Consider the following 21,872-nt stretch of genomic DNA (forward strand, 5'->3'; position numbering starts at 1 on the left):
TCATCGTGGTAGGCTTGAGTTCCACCAGGTGTGGCGACTCAATGGCAGACCTGGCTCACCGGTTGGTGCACAACATGTGTGATTTGATCGTCTGGTGGAGAGCCGACCTGGCGATGCTGACCCTGTCAACTTGGATGCTATCAGCAACGTACGACATTATTTGCGCACCAAAGCGGATACGATAAGGAATATGGGACATAAGAGCAGTTACAGGAGGAGCGCGGCTCCAACAGTACGCTGTGTCTCTATCCTGATGTTTTTCTGTAGCCTCATTGAGGGCATCATGTATCCGAGCGTGCTTCTGAAAGTCGCCGACGACTATGAAGCCGGAGACTTATTGCAAACCAGCGCAAATCCAATGGGGTGCTCATGGAGCAATCAGTGGAATATGACCTGTATAAAGTACGCTTCGCAGAGCACACAGCAAGGCGCAGCATCACGTTGTGACGCGAGACCTTTGAGCAATATGTCAGCTCCACAGCACGAAAATGACACAGGGTGAGTTGTACAATCCATAGACGCTGCAGTAATGCATCAGCTAAAAGCGTGTCAGGCAGGTGTCAGACTGGTTTGAAGAGCGCCCAATAAACAAGGCCAGCCGTCAACAGATTGTTGGTGTGTACTTGTCGATAGGATCGCTTTTGTAGGCATCGACTGGGCTAAGCTTCCGGGTGGCACAGAAACGGGCAAGACAGTGCACATGCTGGACTATGCCTGCGGACCCGGGTTCCTGGTAAGTTCTCGTTGTACGAAGTGCGTGTGAGACATTTACTGATTTCGTACCTCCCTGCAGAGTAAGGTTTGTACACTTGCGCACAATACGCAGGTCCCTCGCTGATTGTAAATCAGATATTCGGACCATACGTATCTTCGATACACGCAGTTGATGTATCTCCTGCCATGATTGAGAAGTACATCAACAACATAGATACGTTCGGCCTTACTCGCGAAAAGATTGCAGGCACGGTCGGCAACTTGCTGTCAGACCCGATCGAGCCTTCTTCGCTGTCGAGCGAAGAGTATAGCAATTTCGACCTCATCACAGTCGGCGCAGCTTTGCACCATTTCCCCTCTGCAAAGGACGCTCTCCGGCTGTTAGGGCAGAGGCTGAAGCCTGGAGGCGTCCTTCTCATTCAGGATCTGTACAGCTACGTTGTAAGCGAAGCTGCTCGAGAGGCAGGCAAAGCGAAACATCCGCAACAGAAGGAAAGTGACTTGGCATCGATGCTGCGGGAGGCTGGGTTGGTCGACTTCCGCTTTGAGGTGCTGCAGGGAAACTTCGAGATTGAGCTACCAAGCGAGGAGGTGGGTCAGATTCAGTGCTTCCTGGCGAGAGCTGCGAGGCCGCTGAGCTAGACCTAGAGATATTTGATACCATAGGCGTTGTTGCGGTAGTTTCGTATGCGAATCCCATACCTAGGTAGTTATATCTTGTCTGGCGATCAAGTTATTTGTGAGCAAGTCTGAGGTGGTGTGGCGTATGTGTGGCTGAGGGGCTCAGCGACCAAATGATACGCTAATTTGCACTAGCGCGAACCAAATGAGTCAGGGGGTCATGACGAAACACGGCACCGTCCATTCGATAGTGTCGAGCCCAGCCCACGAAAGCTGACCCTTTCACACCCACACGCCCCTACGCCCCTACCCACACTGAAGACGCGATATTACTCGCGATCGACAGTGAAGCCCAGCAGAGAGCCGCCTCAACAAGTCATTCATAGCAGACGCGTCTGCCCCGCCTTCTTCTTCACAGCAGCCGCCCTCCCCCACATCCGCATCCGACGCCGGCCCAAGTCGACGGCAACCCCCGCGCGACACATCGCGAAATTTCCACTCCACCCAGCAAAGCGACAGGAATGGATTATATCTGCCCGAGAATCATGGCCTTTTTCTGGTACTCCAATCTCCCCAAGATCGCGAAGTTGGGCGACGACGTCCGCACTGGTCACCGCGTCTGAGCGCGACACTGCCACTCCGAACATCTCTATACACCTATAGCCTCCTGGCGTAGACGTCAGACACTGAGGGAGAGCGTTTCAAGCGGAAACGCAGCGACAGTCGCGCTCACAAGTTGCAACTTGTGACAAAGGACGTCCAACCGATCCGAAGCACTCTTCGCCTTCACCCTTCACAGCGCGCGCACAAACATCACGACCGTGCTTGCAGCAGTGAACGAACAGAGGCTCGTCCAAAAGACATCTGCGCAACCGAGAGTTTCCCGGGTACCAGCGGTCACATTCCCCGCAAACGAACCGCTCAACCGTGGTAGTGCTGCACCCGTGACTTTCCTTAGGGACCACCTGGACACGCACTACATCTGTCGGACGAGACTGTGAACACTCCTAGCATACACAGCAACAGCAGTCAATCTCCATCGCCCCGCGACACGTCTACGGCACCACAAGTCCTGCTCTCTACCTGCAGGTCACTGACCTGCCCTTACCACGCAACACACGACGCCACCATGGCTTGCACCAAGATACCCGCGAGCGTCATCATGCCGCCCCGCGAGCTGAAGCAGTACAAGCGATGGCAATGTCTGCACACGAATACTAGGCCAGCTGAGCAAGGCTACATCCCCACAGCACGCGAATATGAAGACTTCCACCAGTGGTTGAAACGACAAGACTCTGGATACTTCTCAGACCCATTTGACGACATCTCCGGTCACATTACCCACGGACGTTCTTCGGAAACGTCATCCTCCTTCGAATCGCCAGTCGCATCGATATGTCAGCATCCTATGCACCCTGTAGCAGCCGGCCAGCTACAATCACGATGTCCCGTCTGTATCATCGACCTGCACATCAGATACATGAATGTATTGTCAGAGGCTCTCGAAAGCGCAGGCGGTTGCGCGCCATCTTGTACACTCACCAGCTCAGAACACCAACACACCGTTTACAGCGCCTGGTGCAAGGGGAAGATCGGCACACTCAAGGAGCTATCGAGACTTGAGCTCATGGCCGAAGAAGAAGCTTCATGGTCTGCGCAGCATCAAGAGGTCGCGCACGAAGACGTGCGAACCGCAGCGAAGGCCGTGGAGCTATACTGGTCAGAGACTACGGGTTGCTTAGAAAAGCGACCGCGATCGAACAAACAGGCTGCAGTTGTCTTTGCCCCGGACACCGATTTCGAGCCCGGACGACCCAATCCGTACTTCCATAGGCGATCGCCGCGCTACGAGCCTGGGAAACACACAGTTGTTGAGGAAGGGGAACAAGAAGATGATGTCTCAGAGGATTCGGAAGACTACTCTCACGGAAAGATACATCATGTCGGCTCAACAGACGAGTCAAGCAACATTACTTCGCGGTCTGAGGCAGAGGAGTCACAAGCCGTCCTTGACTCAACCTGCGAGATCGAAGAGGATGATGGAGACAGTGACTGGGAAGATGTTGACTCTGACGAGGACAACTCTGACTGCGAAAGCGAATTCAGTGACAGTGACTGCGCATACTTCGAGATTGAGGAAGAAGCGAGCTTCATCGTCTTTGGCGACGACTGAGCTGATCCACAGCGATCTACCTCATACACTCATCGCTACGCGACCACCCAAAGACAGCCTCACAAGAAGCGTTCGCTACGAATCATGTACATATACCCAAGATAGGAGGCAGAGGCACGAAGGACCGTGTCTGGGGAGGAGGACAGAGAGGCAAAGCATACAAACAGGTCTCCAACAAAGGCTGGCAGATGTCGCGCGGCGCGGACGTGAAGAGAAGCAGCGGACTTGATAGCACACATGTGAGTGATCGGAAAGACACTCATCTATCGTCAATGACAAGAATTCATTATTCTGACACGCCTGATCCATCTCTATGACTCTTTTCTCTTCATCCTCAAAGCATCATTGCAAGCTATTCCCACGCATCCCTTCATCGCGGCGCTGCCCTTCGCGCATCATTGCCAAAAGATACAATGTCCTGGAACTGGCTTCCTGGCTTCTTCAGCTCAGCCTCAATTCAAGAGCACGCCGATGCACTTGGATACCTTTTCCACTCTGAAGGTTACTACGAATCAGCCTACACAGCATGGAAAGGCGCCTTCAGGCATCGTAATACACCTTCCAACGTCTATGATGCCGAGTGGTGCCATAACCTTGAACTTCTCGGTCTAAAGCTTCACACCCTTGACCGACCTGAGGAAGCTTTGAAGCGCCTCAACGAAGCGCTCACCTACAAAGAAAGCACGCTCTCCCACGACGATATTAAGGTGTGCGATACACTTGTCAGGATCGCGAGGGCGCAGGTCGCTCAACACAAGTACGAAGCCGCAGAAGCGTCTTTCCGGCGAGCACTAGACGGATACACACGCTTTCTCCCTTGGGGCCATGCCGAGATGTTGCAGATATCCAACGAGTTTGCATACAGTCTGGCTTGTCAAGCCACGCCTGCTGCTGTACAAGAAGCGGAGGAAATGGCAACAAGGACGTTGGACGCGAGGGAAACGCATCTAGACAGGATACATCAGGAGACGGTGGAGAGTGTGTGGACGTTGGGATTTGCAGTGGAAAAGGCCGGGAGAAGAGCAGATGCGATGCGTTTGTATGAGACGGCGTACGAACAAGGGAGGCGTTTGTTGGGAGAAGAGCATGCTGATGTTGTGGACTATAAAAGTGATCTTGATCGGTTGGAAAGAGAGGAAAGGGAGGAAAAGGACAGGGAGGAAAGGGAGAGGGAGGAAAGGGAGGACGATGAGACAGTGCAGTGACTGTTATTATGAATCATATCAACTATTATATCCAGGCGTCATAATTGTATATACTTGAGCTTTGAATTGTCATGGCCTGGCGGGCGACCTACAACACTACGCCTTTTCTTTCCCCTTTCCATAAGCGTCCACAATAGGCGCCTCAGGTACATCAATGCCCCCAATTTTCCATTTCATACCGGGATACGAATCACTGAGCACGCTGATGTCGACCTTCTTGCCCTGTGCCTCAGGCGGCAATGACACCTTGGCTGAAGCCTGCAATCTTGACTGTGCGCCCCCAGATGCATTTCCGCCGCGTCCACTCCGTCCGCGATTGCCATTCTTACTGGGGTCAGGCCAGTTGATGCGCTTCAGAGCGATGATCTCGTCAGTACTAGAGTACGAGACGATAGCGAAGAAGCCTTCTGTCTGCGGCTTGGGGTAGCGTGGCGCGAAGATGCGTATACCGCCTTGTTGCATTCTAGCCGGGTTCTGACGTGAGATCTTGAAGTCCAAGCCGAGCGCGTTGACGTTGCCCAGGTCGAGCTTCAGTACGGGCAAACGAGAGACTGGCTCGATGCAACGCTTAATTCCAGTAGATGTGACTCCAGCGAACTTAGCTGCACGTTCAAGCACCGCGGGCGATGCGGTAGTTGTCTCAATGAGATCTTTCGGACTGGCCTTAGGGTGCTCGAGACGTTTCTTCTCACTCTCAACTTCCACGCCTGGGAAGATCGATAACGGCCCGTCATTTGGCCAGCGCGCTGACTTGATAGCTTGGAGGATCGTGATCATTGTTTCGCATGAAGAGAGGTAACCCAGTTCAGTGAGTACGTCAATCGATGCCTGTACAATACGGATACTCTGATCCAACACACTGTTTAGATCACCGACATAATCGGATATTGGCAAGTCGATCCGCGAGAAGTGAGCCTGTAGAAGTAGAAATGACTTGACATGAGGGTCCCACAGGGGTAGGCCGAAGTCATCCGCGGAAATAGGAAGGGCTTTCGAAAGCTCGGCGTTGATGAGGTCTTCGTTATGACGAACAGGCAGCTCGTCGTATTCGGTGGCGTGAGAGATCCATGATAGAGCGTCGGCGAAGGTTGCGTTGCGTTTGACATTCTTCACAAGGTAGCGAATCGTTTTGTGGCTGAGGTAGTAGTAACTCATGATCTTGCCGAGTGGTGTTGGGTCAACTTCGCCTGTAGGCTCGACGATAGCGCAAGAGGACTCGTCCAGTTCACTGAGGGAGGTCTCCACCAGCTCGACCATATAGTGGTTGGCTAAGGACTGCGCGGCAATCGTGTTGTGTTCCTCTGCTGAAATCTCTAATCCGTAGAATGACGGGTTCTTATGCAACCGGCGGAAGAAGAAAGTCCAGGTCAGGTAATCGAGCGCGTCTTGTTTTGTAGCAATAGTACCTGCAGAGATTTCGGCGCCCAAATGGTTGTCCAGCACCTTGTGCAGAGACGATTCGACGGGAAATCCAGTATGCAGGAAATGCTTGTAGAATTCTTTCTTGGCGTCTTGCGTAAAGATGCGCGCAATACCTGAGTCATCGAACTGAGGACGTCCGGCACGACCCAGCATTTGCAGCACATCCGTGAGATCCATGTCTTTGTACCCTTCTGTTTTGGCATCGAAGAACTGTGTACCCTTGACTACGACAAGATGGGCTGGCAAGTTCACACCCCATGCAAGTGTACTAGTGGCGACTAGGATTTGAATCTGGTTGTTTGCGAAGAGCTCTTCTGAGAGCGATCGATCAGTCTCGACAAGACCAGCGTGATGCAGGCCTATACCAAAGCTCAGTGCCTCGCGTAATGAGTCATCCTTTACTCGGTCGAGATTGAGTGCCAAATCGTCTTCAGACATGTGAAGGAAGCGTCTTGGGTTATCTTCCATGCCGCAAAAGTTGATCAAATCGCGAGCCGTCAAACGAGTCTGTCTACGGGAGGCTACGAAGACGATAACTGGCTTTTCCGGTGAGTGAGCTTTGATTGCCAGGAAAGTAGGTCGGTTCATCGATTGCATGAGCGGGCAAAAGCCTCGCTGTTCCGGGAAGCCATCGATGAAGATTTCCAGCGGTACCGGACGCACAGAGTGGCGGAAATTAAACAAGCCTTCTTTGACACCAAGCCAGTTTCCAAGATCGGACGCATTAGCGCAAGCAGTGGACATGCCTAGAAGACGGATTGAGCCGTCTTTCTTCTGTGATGCAATATAGTTCATACGAGAGACAATGATCTCCAGAATTGGCCCACGGTCACCGCCCAGTAGATGGATCTCGTCGATGATGACCAGACTGACTTGGCGAACGTATCCACGAGTCTGCCAGCTACGACTGATACCATCCCACTTCTCAGGCGTTGTAATGATAATATCGGCATCCCGAATTGTGCGTGTGTCCGGAGTGTTGTCACCAGTCAACTCAACAAGCTTGAGGCCCATTGGCCCAGCTAGACGCTTGCCCCAATCCTGAACTCGCTCGCGAACAAGTGCTTTCATAGGGGCTATGTATACGACCTTCGAGCCGGGCTTCTCACGGAACGCCCACCACATTGCGAGCTCCGCAGCAACGGTCTTGCCACTACCTGTCGGTGATCCAAGCAAGACATTGGCAGGTGTGTGGTATAGGCAATGGAAGATCTGTGATTGCATAGGGTTGAAGTACTGGAAGCGCTGCGCGTATACTTCCTCCAACAGTGGGTTCTTCAAAGCAGCGATCGGCAAAGGCTGAAGATTCAACAGGTCGGTATAGACACTCTCTGTGTCCGGCCGAATGAGATGTTGGAAGGATATGGGATGGACAGTCTCGGCGCCTAACCATCGATCAGATAAGGCGCGAACGTATACTTGCGTAGGCAAAGGATCAGAAAGTGGGATCGTGAAGTTCAGTTCGTGATCATCGTACAGCTTTCGGCGTGACAAGATGAAAAACTCGTGATGGTAAATCTCAGATGTTTCCGAGTTCTCGACCCAGATCCAGAATGATTCGGAAGTACCATGGTGACGATCGTTCCAGACAAAGTCAGGCGTAAGGAACAGCTGGATGCGGAGCACATCTCTGTTGAGCGGAGCGATCTCAGATTCAATGCTCAAGGTTGGGAAGTTGTTCATGAGCTTTGAGATGACGCCACCCATCTTCTTGTTATGTACTAGGTCTCCGATCTCCGTTGCATCCATTTCGCGCAGGGTTTGTATCGACGGATATTTGTGATCAAGCGCGCGCAAGACTGGCTGCGGCAACTCATATTGATGCAGTGGGTGCTGGAAAGACCAGCATCGATGTTCGATAGATTGGCAAAGACTTAGCAGTACCTGACACTGGTAACCCCAGCGCCTATTAAGCGCAATCATGAATAGCGCACGCGCGATACGTGCTGCATTCTGGGTCACATAGTTCGTGTCTGAAACCAGGGTGAAATCTTCCAGTCGTGCTCGCGAGATGTGAGCTTGGAGAAGATAGTTTGTCTTTCCATGCGAAGTAGCATACCCATCCTTGACTTGTGTGATCACATGCCCTTCTTCTTTGAGGGCTGAAAGCTCCTTCTCCTCGGATTCGCGTGATTGTACCTGGTCGAACTCGCCACTCATGCTGACCATAGCCAGAGCATCCGCGTCTGTGCTACGAGGTCGCATCATTGTGTTGAAGATTTCTATACTTGATTGCTGGACGTAGTACTGGCTCGCAATACGCCCGACATCTTTCGCTCGAAGGTCTTCTGTGGTCTCGTTGAAGATAATCATTTGACTTCTCTGCAAGATTCGTGCGGCATCGATGATAAGCTTGCGACGTCTCCCGACAAGCTGTGGATCGTCGCGTAGCTCATTCCATTCAATGCCATACATCAGCGGGCTCTTCTGCATCCGTACGAAGAGGTAAGAGTAACCGAGCCATGTCACAGCTTCAGAGACCGTAGTCACTGTACCAAGCGATATCTCGGCATTGAGATTGTCTATGAGCTTTGCGGAAAACCTGGATTCAATAGGCTGTTGCTCAGTTACGGCGCGCATGTAGTGATCCAACCTGTCGTGTGTCGTACAAATGAAGCCAATACCCGTATCCTGGAATTGGGGTCGACCGGCACGACCAAAAATTTGCAGAACATCTAAGATGCCCAAGTCGGTGAACTTACCTTCTTGTGCGTTGTAAACTTGGGTGCCCTTGATGAGGACGGCTGCCGCGGGTAAATTGACACCCCAAGCCAATGTCGCCGTACAGCAGAGCACCCTTAGAACGCCCTCAGCGAAAAGGCGCTCGATCAGGTTTCTGTCAGAACGAGGCATACCAGCATGGTGAGTACCCATGCCCTTTCCAAGTAGCTCGCGTAATTCTCGGCCCTTTGACTGCTTCATGTCGCGTACAGCATTTTCGTAACGAGGATGGTCCTGCGGATCGAATAGATCGGTGCACTGTTCTTCCATAGCCATGTCGTACAATCGCCTAGCTGTCTTGACAGTGTCTTTCCTTGAATGCACAAAGACCATGATCTGGTGGCCCCGTTTGAGCATTTCGACGACCTTGTCATAGGCCACTCTCTCCACGTTCTCACGTGACTTCGCAGTGCCTGGCTTGCCCTTGGCGCCGATAAAGTGCTGCTCCAAAGGTACAGGACGGAATGAAGCGTCAAAGTAGAATAGACCAGCCATCTTGTTCACTCGAAGGAAGTCGGCTACGTCGACGTAATTAGGCAGGGTCGCCGATAGACCGACAATTCGAATGAGTGATTGTGTACTCTCAACCTGTCGCTGAGTACGCGCTACCAAACTTTCCAAAACAGCGCCACGCTCATCGTGAAGCATGTGAACTTCATCGATGATGAGCAGACGTACTTTCTGTACCAGCTCGGTGTCTCCAGTGCTTTTTCTCGTTACCACATCCCACTTTTCCGGCGTAGTAACTATGATCTGGGTGTCCAAAATTTCGGCTTTGGTAAGATGCATATCACCAGTCAGTTCGCGAGCCTTGATACCCAACCATGCTAAGCGCTTTCCAATCTTGTCTGTAACCTCAGCAGCGAGCGCCTTCATGGGTGCGACATAGATGATCTTGAAGTCTTCCATCATGACTGTAAAGTCGGTCGCCTCAGGCTCGTCGATCGGGTTCGGCACAACATTCTTGGCCACGGTGTTGAGAATGGTGAGCATGGCGGCATCTGTTTTACCAGCACCAGTAGGTGCGCAGATCAGCATGTTCTCACTGGTTTTGTAGGCGACTGGGTACACCAGACTCTGCATGCGATTGAGAGATTTGTAGCCTTTGAAGGTACGCTGACAGAGACCGTCCAGTTCCTGGATCTCGAGAAGCCTTCGACCGACGCCAACAGTACCTACCGGGACTGCGGGGATTTCGTATTCTTCATACAGGTTGTTGTCGCGATGCTCAGTATCTGGAGGTAGCGCGTACTTCTTGCCATAAGCCGAGAGCTTGTTGCCGGCTTCGTGTGTCCGATAGACGTGAGGATACTGGGGACCTGTTCGGTCCATAGAAGGCGCCAGCGCGGCAGTCTTGTGCTCCCAATCCGCCCGGCGCAACGCTTCTTCGCGTTCGGCTCGGGTCTGTAAACGGCCCATGGCACCATTGCTTTGGGCGGGAGTAGGCTCATGCAAGGATCGCATGATGTCCTTGCGATGGGATATGAGCTCGGCTACAAGGTCCAGCTCCCCGTAGCCAACAATGTCTGCAAGCATCATCTGTAGTTCTTCGTCTATCTATAGTCAGCATGCTGCAGATATTGACTGTTGGCTTGAAGCCTCACCATTACTGTCACTAGACAGGATCGCGGTGATCTGCTCCTTCAACGCTCCAGCGTCCAGACCGGAACCGCTTTGGGCTACAGGAGAACATTTCTCTGCGAGCCATTGCTGGCTGTAAGCCTCGCCACCGACTTGGCCCTCAGGAAACTGGTCGAGGTGATCACTGCTGAACTCTTCTTCGTACTCGTCGCTGATAATGTCCCAGATATCTTCGCCACTGACGGTTCCAGAGAAGTCATCATCATCGAAATCGAGGTCGTCTCCGTAGGCTGGCGCCTTCTCAGTATCGGCAGGGAGATTGAGTTCGGCGATGGCTTTGCGCATGGCGTCGAGCTGCTCGAGCCATTGCGCCTGGGCGTCCTCGACGGCGGGCGACATTATCACAGCTTGTCCGAACGTTGGCGGTCGATGTGATTCAGGTGCGCGCGTTGGACCGCTGTTCACGATGGAAAGCGTGATTGCCTCTGCGTCAGGCTTGGCAGAATCGATGATGGGTGAGTGTCCTGGATTCGGCTGGACCTGCCCCGCCCCCGCGCATTAGCGGCATGACATAATCAGCGCGCCACATGCTGGTTCCGCCGACCATGAGACGCATGCTGGCGCCAGGAGTGCTATCTCGGGCCACGACTCCAGGCTTCCTTTCTCCACGACCCTACCACACGCACACAAACCACACAACCTTGCCCTACCAGTCTCCCCACTTACCTTCCTCACGAATAAAACAAAGTCGCCGCCAATATGAAGGTCCTCTATATTGGTGTAAGAGCCCATTCACCGCCGCTTCCAGTATCGGACGAGTACTAACCATGTACAGGTCCTCAAGAATGAGACCAAACCCGCGATCGAACTTTGCGCCGAGCGCGATCTGTCCAGCTTCGGCCGCTTTACACGGGGAAGCGTCGGAGAGTTCGTACGTCACCTTCACCGCACAGCCAGGTTTATGGCAGGTCATACGGACCGAGAGACACAAGCTGATAGCCGTCCAGATGTCATTCACAGCAAAGACGGTCGCTTCTAGAACACTACCAGGGCAAAGACAGGATGTCGAGGAGTCAGGTACGTCCTTCGTCAGCACAGCCGCTTCATGCGCAGACATGCTAATCGAGCGCGTTCAGATTACACATTCCACGCCTACGGCCGTTCCGAAGGCGTGTGCGGCCTCATGATCACCGACCACGAATATCCCTCCCTCGTAGCCCACCAGCTTCTCTCCAAAGTTTGCGACGAGTTTCTCTCCAAATACCCGCGCTCCGCTTTCGCCAACGCGACCGAATCGGCCAACATGTCCTACCCTGAGCTCAAAGACTACATCGTCAAGTACCAAGACCCACAACAGGCCGACAGCATAATGAAGATCCAAAAAGAGTTGGACGAGACCAAGATCGTGCTACACAAGACCATCGAGAGTGTGTTGGAGCGAGGAGAGAAGATTGACAACCTGGTTCAGAAGAGTGATGAGCTGAGTGCATCGAGCAAGATGTTCTACACACAGGTGAGTGTTCAAGAGATGGCAACTGAAAGCTCGGTCATGCTAACACGGTCACAGGCTAAGAAGCAAAACTCTTGCTGTATTGTCATGTAAAGTCTGGGCACGGTTTGGCGAATTTGTCATTTTATTGGGCGTTGATACCTGACTTGTGTTCGAGACAAGCAATCTTGCATACCTATTACCACATATCAAGGCTGGTTGTCTCATATTTCCCTTGCTTGTCACTTTGCTCTGAAGAATTTACATGTCGACTGGTTAGGCAAGGTGGTGAAGATTCTGCCCCAGCGCCTGCGCTGTGTAGCCGAGCTGACGTTTTCTATTCATCTACACTGATGGCTACTTCCTCATCCTCTTCTAGATCCATCGGATCAGGGAGCTCGTCTTCGTCTTCATCTGAGTCGGAGTCGGAGTCGGAGTCAGATGCAACGGAATCCTGGTCGAAGAAGTCTTCTGTCACCTCTCCTTGTACAAGCTCCGTCTCATCCTCCTCGTCGATATCGCCAATTTGCCGCGCATAAGCTTCCAGGTTGGTGCCCACGACTGTCTCAGTCCTGTCCCAGTTGTTGAAATCCGTGTCAGCATCGTCGTCGTGACGCGGATCTTGCCAGACAAGAAACATTTCAGTTGTAGCCAGTAAAATGTCAACCCAGGGCTGCTTCCAATCATCATGCATTTTGCCGAGCCATTCTTCGATGCCGTTGATGAGGTTATCTTTTGAAGCTTCGTCGGCGAGTTCGCGGTAAGTGACGTCCGGTTCATTGGGCGATTTGTTGCATAGCAGGGTGCGACATTGCCGTACATTATACTCCCAGCTGTTCTTGAAAGAGGTCTCAGCCCATCCTTCCTCTTCAGGACATCGATGAGGTGACTCAGGGTCGTAGGCAAGGCAGCGTCGAGCGAAAACAGCACTAGAGCGATGACGAGTATCCTCCGGTGTGTCTGGTGAGTACGAGAGGCGCTTCTTTCGTTCCTTGCCTGCTGGTGTTCGGGGAGCTACTTCATCAGGCTCTGCTACACGTGCAGGAAACTGAACACCCTTCGCATACACATCCACTGCCGTCTTGGCGCTATACGCACGAACGACCTCCACGTCCGCAGCGGGATGCGCAGCCTCCCAGGCATCTTCTAATCGCGCGATATCCTCCAAGTTATCGACATCGTTGACTAGGTTGGTCTTCCGCATATAGTATGCTCGCTTGGCAATCTGCCAGCCATCCGCTGTGGAGCCGGGACGTAAGACACGCCACGGGCCGCCGGAGTTCAACCACTTATCCCATAACTCGGCAAGCAGCTTGAGATGAATCTGCAAAAGACACATCGAACACCAAGCAATCGTATCCTGTTCCTCGCCTTCCTCCTCTACTTCGTCCTTTGGTTGTCTTAGAGCATCTGGACGTGGATCTCCAGGATGTAGAGGGTGTCCACATCGCTTTGCTAGTATGTATCCCGCAAATGATGGATCTGGCGACTTTCTCTCCGCTTCTGGAGTCTCATCGAGGTTCGCGCATTGTCTAGCGCGCCACTCCAGAAAGTCCATGTACTCAAACGCGGTGGGTAGGAGGACGTCATCATCGTTTTGAACAGCGATACCAAAGGCGGACTTGCGCCAGCGTTGGTAGAGTTCGATCTCGTACGGCAAGAAGAGCGCAGAGGCCTTGGGTACGATTTTCGGTGTAGGCAAGGCCATGTTCTAATCGCGTGATGCTAGTGGGTGGAGAGGCGCTATTGCGAGGATGCGATTGCGGTTTGGAGCGGCAGAATGGAAGAGACGATATTGAAGATCCCGTGCTCGTATCACGCAGTCAGAAGGATACGGACTGCCGAAGATGAATTTTCAATGTTGTATAGCGAAGTGCGCGTGAGTGTGGGGTTATGTCAACGGGGGTGGGTCGCAAAGCTCAGTGAATGGCGCAGCACGGACATTTTGTAATAACAACAACTGAGCATTCACTCTGCTATTCACTCAGATTTCTATAGAGCACTCGTTGGGATGCTGATTCCGCATATGCATACTCTCCATGGTTATGGAGCTGCTATGACAGTGCCATCATATCCTTTTTTCTCAGATTCGGTCACATCGAAGAGCATAGCACCTGGTTCCTGAGCCCCTGCACCTGTATTCTCGTTACTGAGATCGAATGCAGGGTTTATCGTCGCTGCATCCCAGTTCTCGTCTGATATCGCCGAGCTCTTCTGATACATAGCCTGCTCAAGCTTCTCGTAATCACGCTTGTAGTCTTTTGTATCCGCATGCGCTTCTCCCAGCGTCTGTCTCGCACCTTCATACGTATCACGATACTTCTGCAAAGCCCGCACAAAGCTCCCCTGTTTCTCTAGTATTCCGGCTAGTATCCACATGATCTCCAGAGTTTCGCGACCATGTGAGCCGAAGCTCTCAGTTCGCCATGAAAGGCAAACTATGGCCAGTTCTTTTGCTTCTTCAAGTTTGTCCGTATGTGCGATTGTATGGGCGAGGTCACTCATCGTCTGGAAGCGCTCTGGATTATCGTAAAACTCGCTGGAATCGTACCAAGAAAGTGCACGACGTAGCAGGGCCTCTGCTTCGATGTACTTTTCTTGAGAAAGTAAGATGCGTGCCAGTGTTGCAGCAGCTTCGGGCACTGTGGAGTCATTGTCCTCGCCAAACATACGCTCTTTCTCTGAAAGCGACTCTCTTAGATAATACTCCGCGTCGGCGGATCGACCATCTAATTGCAATCTCAACCCGATTAGATCCAATTCCTTGACCCAGCTAGTATCGCGTGCTACATTTCGTGCTTCAGAGGCTTGTTTCCAGGTGACGTAGGCTTCAGTATAGCGACTTCCTGTTAGAAGAAAATAGCCGCGCTTGGTAAGGGATTCTTGCGTGCTGGGATGCGCAAGACCAAAATTGCGGACTCTGACTTCCAGCGATTGCATTTGGATTGCTTCGGCTTCTGAACGACGGCGTTGGAAAGATAATACATCGCCTATGCGATCCATGGTATCCAGTGTATCGAGATGTCCATGGCCGAGAGCTTTCTGCTGCAAGCGTAAGATATTGCGATACAGAATTTCCGATTCCGCATTTCTGTCTGTCTGGAAAAGTAGGAGTGCTTGCAGTTTACGGCATTTGAGTGCTTCGGGTGTCTTTTTACCTCCTGTAGTTTCGAAAGCCTCAGCCGCAACGCGGTAAAGATCTTGCGCTATCTCAAGCCCGGTTCTTTGGTCGTAGTAACGCGCAATCTTCCTGGTAAGCGATGCCCATGCACGTAAGGGATGTATGGCAGCATTCGATGGCCGGTACGGAATGGCAGCATATGCATGTGCGATCAGAGGCTCGCATCTCTTGAAGTCACCGTCATCTGAGTCGTGAAATCTATCATCGAGGATACGTATGAAGTGTTGACTCCAGATATCGAGCTCATCATGTTGAACGAGCCACCTTTTAGTCGTGAATTGCACCAGCGGATGCATAGAGAAATGCCTCCTGTCCCTGTTCATCTTGATCAGGCTAAAATCCCTGAGAGCGAGCCAGTCGTCCTCAAAGTCACGAGGGAGGCTCTTAGGAAAAGACAACGACTGTTGCTCTATTTTCTTTCGGCGCGCATGAGTCCGTCGCTTCCACCATGATGTGCGGATGTTCCGTGACGAAAGTATCACTTCGCTGTATTGCCCCTGGAGAAGCGCCTCCGGAATGTCCTGTCGATCAAAAAGACACATCAGCGACAAGAGCCTAGCGGCCGAAGGCATGGTCTTGTGGACGTACTCGAATGTGATTCTCCATGTCTTGACGATTGAGTTGGAACGCCCCGCCTTACGACGTAGCTGTGGAATATCCTCTTCTAAGGCGTTTGAATCTTCCTCATCCTTCGTGCTAAGCTCTTGTAAATAGTCGCGTATTGGTAACGACCGTCTGCTGATATAAGCTGCCGCATGAGTGATTGCGAGCGGGATGTAGTCGACAGTCTCAACAAGTAGTCTCTTGTCCTCATCTTCGTGGCTATCTTCTAGATGCGTTTGTAGGAGCGCGATTGCCTCTGCTTCACTCATTGGCTCCACATGCTTTATGTTTTTGTAATTGCAGGTGATCTGAAAAGCAGCATCTCGGCTTCTCGACGTGACTAGGACTGAGCCATTTGAAGATTGCGGTATGAATTCTCGTATCTCTTTGGACTGGTCGATTCCCTTGTATTTCGGCGGTAGACGGTTGAAGACGTCCTTGTCGTCCGCGTTGTCGATGATCATCAACCATGTTGCATTCGCTTCGTTGCGCAGCCAATCGTAGACGAGACCAAAGACATCCGCGTCCTTGTCGCTTGCGCCATTGATGCGCAAAATTCTGGCAATCTCACGATAGCTCTCTTCCATCTTCGTAATATTCTCCGCATCGATCCAGAAAACCCATGTGTTTGGAAAGTCTCGTTGGACTCTGTAACCGTACTCAATTGCAATCTGTGACTTTCTTTGCTCAAATTTAGCTGCTGCAAATTGCCGTGCTGGGTAACGGAGAATGTGAAGGCTGTAGATAGTTCAGCCGGGTGGTTGTGTACGTACCCGATGCCGCCTGCTCCCACAAGCGCATGTCGCGATCCAGGTCCCCTCAAGGCAAGGAGATCAGCAAGCACAGATCTCTCGATGAAGTCGACATCCTTGCCGAAGGGACAGATGAATCTCGGCATCGGAAGTGGCTGTGAAACTGCAAGTTGTTGGTTGTTAGATCGATCAAGCCCACAGTCTGTCATGGTCGACGCCAACATACCTGCACCACCTCTGCTATCAGCTGCGATAGCAGACTCCAATGTCAAAGTCGACACATAGCCTCTGATCACACCTTCTATGTGTTTCACTTCGCTGTCATAACGAAAGCTTGTAACGGCTTTGAGATTACGAGACGCATTCGAGTTGGCCCGCGGGCGCATCTTCAATATGATATCCGACAGAGCCTGAATTTGAAGCTCAAAATCTTTGATAAGTGGTTCCAACGCTTCCTGGCTTTCTTCAGAAACCCTGCCATCGTCAATAGCCTGCCGAATGCGCCTTAAAGAATTTATCAGCGTTGGAAGCTCGACGCTGAGTGACTTCAATGCCCTTGGCAGACCCTCGGTTGTCGCTCTGAAATCGTTAAGCCGCTTGACAACTTCTGTTGTGATGTGAATGATCGAGATGATGTTTGCAGCGACGCCAAAGGCTTCCATGATGGGGAGGGCGAGAGGGCTGACTGAAGGCAAAGAAGCTACGGGCAAGGAACACCCAGCGACGAGGAATCCACCGCGGGGCATTCAGAGGGACTTTGATTTACGCGTGAGCGCGGCACAGCAAGGCTGCGACGACTTGTGATGCATCGACATGGGTTGCTAGAAAGTCATTCGCTGAAGGCGCGTACAAGACGCGCGAAGAAAGCCGTGCGATCAATTCACGCGCCCTGAGGCAGCAGCCCTTCCGAAAGTGAGCATGCCTAAAACTTTTGTTGAGTTGATATTCGCGTATTGAGAATCAGACTGTTGCGATAGTCGTGCTACAGTGCCCACGGGGCAGGATTGATCCCTTGGAGAAGTGCGAAGCGTGTTGGGCTGGCAGGCGCCTGCCAGGCGCCCGCGCGGCCCCGGGCGCGCGTTCAGGTACATACAGCGCTAACCCAAAACACGATGGATGCGAGGTGGGGCAACATCTCACCAGTTGACGCATACAACCTTGCCCCATCACCAACGACGTTCGCAGCACTAACAAACTACTGCCACGGTTGAAGAAGTCAACCAGCTGAGACGACGTGAGAGAGGACATCTTGATGGATCTGTATCGGAATAGCAAGCTGATTACTACCTAGGTAGAGCTACTATCCTACCGTCTATTGCTGCAACAGCGGTTGACCAACGCCGAACCTGGGTACTGAGTCTACACCTCATTAAGTAAATAAGCAAATTGGATATCTCGACATTGAACATTCAGACCGATTACAACCCCCTCGATTTACCAACACCTTCGTACCGGAAACCCAGAGCTTCGAGAGGCACAGGATCGACGACGTTACGTCCATCAAAGACGTACATTGGACGGCGCATGACCTGCGAAACGCGCTTCCATGATATCTCCTTGCGCATTGTATCCACATCACCGTTGTGTACTGAGTCGCCGCGAACGTGCCCGCTTCTCGTAGGCTGCTTGTTGCTGAACTCGTCCCACTCCGTCAATATGACCACGGCGTCGGCGTCGGTACACGCGTCGTAAGTCGAGGAGCAGACCGTGAGTCTGCCTTTGATGCTCTGCGGACTCGGGTTACTGCTCTCGATATCGTGCAGTATTTGCGATTCCTTGACTTGTGGGTCGTAGATCCTGACGTTGGCACCTTCAGCGAGTAGGTTGTTGACGACTGTGATAGCTGCTGACTCGCGAGTGTCTCCTGTATCCTTCTTGTATGCAAAGCCAAGAATAGCAAGCGTCTTGTTCGAAAGCGAATTGTACAGGCATCGCACTATGCGGCGGGTAAATCGGTCCTTCTGGTACTCGTTTATGTCGACTACCGATCGCCAGTAAGCGGCGACCTCAAACAGGTTTAGGGACTCTGCGATGTATGCAAGGGATAAGATATCTTTGCGGAAGCAGGAGCCACCAAAGCCGACCGACGCCTTGAGCATTCGAGACCCAATGCGCTTGTCCAATCCAACAGCATAGGACACCTCATCGATGTCGGCGCCTACTGCCTCGCACATGGCACCCAGTGCATTGACACTGCTGATCCGCTGAGCGAGCAGTGCATTTGCAGCTAGCTTGGCCAGTTCTGAGCTAAACAAGTTGATCGTGATGATGCGATCTGGGCTGACCCAAGCTGAGTAGATCTGAGAAAGAGCTCGTGCAGCCGCCAACCCATGGGGAGTCTTGAGAGAGCCGATGAGAACGCGATCAGGGTTCGAGAGATTTTGGATAGCGGTTCCTTCGGCCAAGAACTCAGGGTTTGATAGGATCTCAAACTCGACGCCAGGTTTACTCGTTGCTCTCAGAACATCTCGCAGCGTATCTGCCGCCCGGCATGGCACAGTACTCTTCTCCACGATGATCTTGTTGTCTGTAGCAACAGCACCAATCTTCCGCACAGCAGACTCCAAATAGGAAAGTTCACTTGCATGTCCGGCACCCTGACCCAATGTCTTGGTGGGGGTATTGACGCTCAACAGGATGAGTTCGGCTTCGGCAATGCCGCGGTCGACATCTGTTGAGAAAAAGAGGTTTGGCGTTCGCTTGTTGGGGATGCCGTCGCGGGCTGGCTTAACCACATCCATGAGGCCAGGCTCGTAGATGGGGAGTTCTTCAGATTGCCATGCAGCAATGCGCTTGCTGTCATAATCGACCACCGTCACCTGGATGTCGGGGTTGGCGTTCGCCATGACTGCCGAAGTCGGCCCCCCCACATATCCTGCACCGATACAACATATTCTGGTTATGCGTCCGAATAATTTGGACTCATGGGTGGAGCGGTATGAGGGCGCTGGGGTTGGCGCATCTTGCCGTGTGTGACTAGACATGAGGAGTGTGTGAAGGTTCACAGAAAACAAGTGTACAATAGGATGCCTGGTAATTGAGCGGGACAAAGACAAAGAAGTCTCTGTGGAAGTGAGCTGGATACCTATAGCTACACAAGAGTATCGAGAAGTTGGATGAAGTATCTACCAGCCATAGTCACGGACCGAGCGGCCGAAGATCCTCATGGTCGCCTGGACGGCTATCGGCATCTTCTATTATCGTTTACACGATCTCATTTTGGCAACTACTGGTGCCGAGGATGGACCTGAACGTATCGGACGGCTAGGAAACGCTTGGTTGGGATGAGCGCTAGCGTGACGGAAGTACCGGGGACGCCACAAGGATCAATTGATAGGGTGCCTGCCAAGCCAGCCGGGGCCTTTTTAGTAACGTCGCATGTTATCTTTGTGATGTAATCCTTAGCACGAGTACTCCACCACTCGGCGAGGCTTGACATCGATTTCGCATTTTGGCCACTATGGCTATGCGCGTAGCTTTCCAGTTAGTTCCTTCGCAGGACTCCAAGCTCCGCCCCGAGTTACGCAGTTTTTCGCTCCGCCCCAGAGAACGCGCAGAGGAGCCAAGTGCCATAGGACACTAACCCATGTGGACTGTTGCTATTCTGCTAATATCGGAACCCGGCAACGCATGATCACAGCGGATGAAGCCACTGTGCCTAAACTATGGCTTAGTTGGACTTCATGGCGCAGTCAATGGTCAGCACAGTTTCAGCGGGCCAGCGCACACGTGCAGCCACTACACCTCATTCGCCCTTGCTTGAGATGCAGTGTTAACTCCGGTCCCATCCGCCACACCTTACCCGGGTCTATCGTGTGACACGGCACACACCGTTCTCAGCGGGTCCTGGGCAGACAGGCATGCGAAGGAGCTAAGGTGTCGGCCAACCGCAACATTATCCGGTCGTGGTTGAGGATTAGACGCGAAGAGACTTTGTTGGCCCTAGCCACAGTGACGCTATAATCTCTTTTCAACTAATACTTGTCGGATCAGATACCGGTTCAGCCACCTGAAATTGAACACCCCTTAGACTGTCGAAACGCCTCATTGCGAGGTAGCACGCGACTCCTTCCTCACGTCGACCGACAAAGACGACAACATCATGGAGAAATTCGAAATGGCTCAGGCCGAGCCTGTACCCAACCAAGCGGCCGAAATCGATGAGCAATATCCTGTTGAACTGGATATCAAGGAGAATGAACCGCTACTGGACCTCGAAAGCCAACAAGATGGAAAGCATGTGCTTTCTCAGCGTCCTACAGAGCCCGCTGCCAGTAGGACGAAGACGTTCATATACCTGGCGACTTATTTCATAATGAACTTGAGTCTCACATTTTACAACAAAGCTGTTATGGGTTCGGTATGTAGCAGGAGCAGATACGAGGAGTCGATTTAGCTAACGAGATACCCAGTTTCCGTTCCCGTGGATTCTCACAGCGGTACATACCGGAAGTGCTGCTCTTGGAAGTTCAGCCTTCTTGATGTTCGGGCATTTCCAGCTAACGAGGCTGACGCCGCGCGAGCATCTGGTCCATTTCATGTTCTCGCTCTTGTTCACGCTGAACATTGCAATGTCAAATCTGTCGTTGTAAGTTTCCATTACCTTACATACATCTTCGTACGCTAATAACTTCGCAAAGAGCCATGGTCTCTGTTCCCTTCCACCAAATCATGCGAGCGACATGCCCGCTCTTTACCATTCTGATATACCGTGTTATTTTCTCCCGAAGATATGCACTGATCACGTATCTGTCCATCGTCCCGGTAATGCTAGGCGTCGGACTGGCTACCTTTGGTGACTACTACTTCACCGCCATTGGATTCACCCTGACACTCATCGGTGTGGTCCTCGCTGCCATAAAGGTAAGTAATACCCGAAGGATTATGCACGTTCTCGCGAAGGATGCTAACAGCTCGAAATAGACCGTTGTTACCAACCGTTTGATGACGGGGCGCCTGCGACTACCCGCTCTGGAGCTGCTCCTCCGCATGGGGCCCCTGGCCGCAGTGCAATCTCTGCTGTACTCGGTGCTCATTGGCGAATTCTCAGAATTTCTTGCTTTTGTGAATGCCGGACACTTTACAAGGGAAAGGATTCTGACAGTCTCGGGCAACGGCCTGCTCGCATTCGGCCTCAATGTCGCGTCTTTCGAGACGAATAAGCTGGCGGGCGCGTTGACCTTGACCATTTGTGCAAATCTCAAGCAATGTCTAACCATCGTATTGGGAGCCTTCTTGTGGGACGTGCCTGTCAGTCCGATGAACGGTGCGGGCATCCTGCTCGCTCTGGCAGGTGGAGCGTGGTACAGTAGTATAGAGCTTAAGTCAAAGGCGAGAGCAAGTGGATGAGCGAATGACACATGGCGTCGCGCTTTCTTAGCGTGACGCGCCACTCTAGCGAGAACAGAGT

The 21,872-nt window shown here is 52.2% G+C and overlaps 8 protein-coding genes across 8 annotated transcripts; 4 read left to right on the forward strand and 4 right to left on the reverse strand.

Annotated features, from left to right (window-relative positions):
* Positions 1 to 488: 488 nt before the first annotated feature.
* J4E90_000883 (uncharacterized protein) lies at positions 489 to 1,356 on the forward strand (the record flags this gene model as incomplete). Its single annotated transcript, XM_051430476.1, has 4 exons — positions 489 to 498; positions 648 to 733; positions 794 to 799; positions 850 to 1,356. The coding sequence occupies 4 exons, from the start codon at positions 489 to 491 to the stop codon at positions 1,354 to 1,356; spliced, it is 609 nt and encodes a 202-aa protein (XP_051295963.1).
* Positions 1,357 to 2,464: 1,108 nt separating this feature from the next.
* J4E90_000884 (uncharacterized protein) lies at positions 2,465 to 3,508 on the forward strand (the record flags this gene model as incomplete). The annotated part of the gene is made up of 1 exon (XM_051430477.1): positions 2,465 to 3,508. One exon carries the CDS (start codon positions 2,465 to 2,467, stop codon positions 3,506 to 3,508), a length of 1,044 nt encoding a protein of 347 aa, XP_051295964.1.
* A 1,301-nt stretch (positions 3,509 to 4,809) lies between these two features.
* Positions 4,810 to 10,836, reverse strand: J4E90_000885 (uncharacterized protein; the record flags this gene model as incomplete). The annotated part of the gene is made up of 2 exons (XM_051430478.1): positions 4,810 to 10,409; positions 10,461 to 10,836. The coding sequence occupies 2 exons, from the start codon at positions 10,834 to 10,836 to the stop codon at positions 4,810 to 4,812; spliced, it is 5,976 nt and encodes a 1,991-aa protein (XP_051295965.1).
* A 360-nt stretch (positions 10,837 to 11,196) lies between these two features.
* On the forward strand, positions 11,197 to 12,040 carry J4E90_000886 (uncharacterized protein; the record flags this gene model as incomplete). Its single annotated transcript, XM_051430479.1, has 5 exons — positions 11,197 to 11,217; positions 11,273 to 11,368; positions 11,445 to 11,514; positions 11,565 to 11,950; positions 12,005 to 12,040. The coding sequence occupies 5 exons, from the start codon at positions 11,197 to 11,199 to the stop codon at positions 12,038 to 12,040; spliced, it is 609 nt and encodes a 202-aa protein (XP_051295966.1).
* Positions 12,041 to 12,263: 223 nt separating this feature from the next.
* On the reverse strand, positions 12,264 to 13,870 carry J4E90_000887 (uncharacterized protein; the record flags this gene model as incomplete). Its single annotated transcript, XM_051430480.1, has 2 exons — positions 12,264 to 13,637; positions 13,865 to 13,870. 2 exons carry the CDS (start codon positions 13,868 to 13,870, stop codon positions 12,264 to 12,266), a joined length of 1,380 nt encoding a protein of 459 aa, XP_051295967.1.
* Positions 13,871 to 13,969: 99 nt separating this feature from the next.
* Positions 13,970 to 16,608, reverse strand: J4E90_000888 (uncharacterized protein; the record flags this gene model as incomplete). Its single annotated transcript, XM_051430481.1, has 2 exons — positions 13,970 to 16,448; positions 16,484 to 16,608. The coding sequence occupies 2 exons, from the start codon at positions 16,606 to 16,608 to the stop codon at positions 13,970 to 13,972; spliced, it is 2,604 nt and encodes an 867-aa protein (XP_051295968.1).
* A 1,272-nt stretch (positions 16,609 to 17,880) lies between these two features.
* J4E90_000889 (uncharacterized protein) lies at positions 17,881 to 19,446 on the reverse strand (the record flags this gene model as incomplete). Its single annotated transcript, XM_051430482.1, has 1 exon — positions 17,881 to 19,446. The coding sequence occupies one exon, from the start codon at positions 19,444 to 19,446 to the stop codon at positions 17,881 to 17,883; it is 1,566 nt and encodes a 521-aa protein (XP_051295969.1).
* A 1,118-nt stretch (positions 19,447 to 20,564) lies between these two features.
* Positions 20,565 to 21,811, forward strand: J4E90_000890 (uncharacterized protein; the record flags this gene model as incomplete). The annotated part of the gene is made up of 4 exons (XM_051430483.1): positions 20,565 to 20,822; positions 20,875 to 21,050; positions 21,103 to 21,325; positions 21,386 to 21,811. The coding sequence occupies 4 exons, from the start codon at positions 20,565 to 20,567 to the stop codon at positions 21,809 to 21,811; spliced, it is 1,083 nt and encodes a 360-aa protein (XP_051295970.1).
* Between the last annotated feature and the right edge of the window lie 61 nt (positions 21,812 to 21,872).

Source organism: Alternaria incomplexa, assembly GCF_024043165.1.
Source record: "Alternaria incomplexa strain BMP 0042 chromosome Unknown scaffold_1, whole genome shotgun sequence".
Classification (NCBI taxonomy): domain Eukaryota; kingdom Fungi; phylum Ascomycota; class Dothideomycetes; order Pleosporales; family Pleosporaceae; genus Alternaria; species Alternaria incomplexa.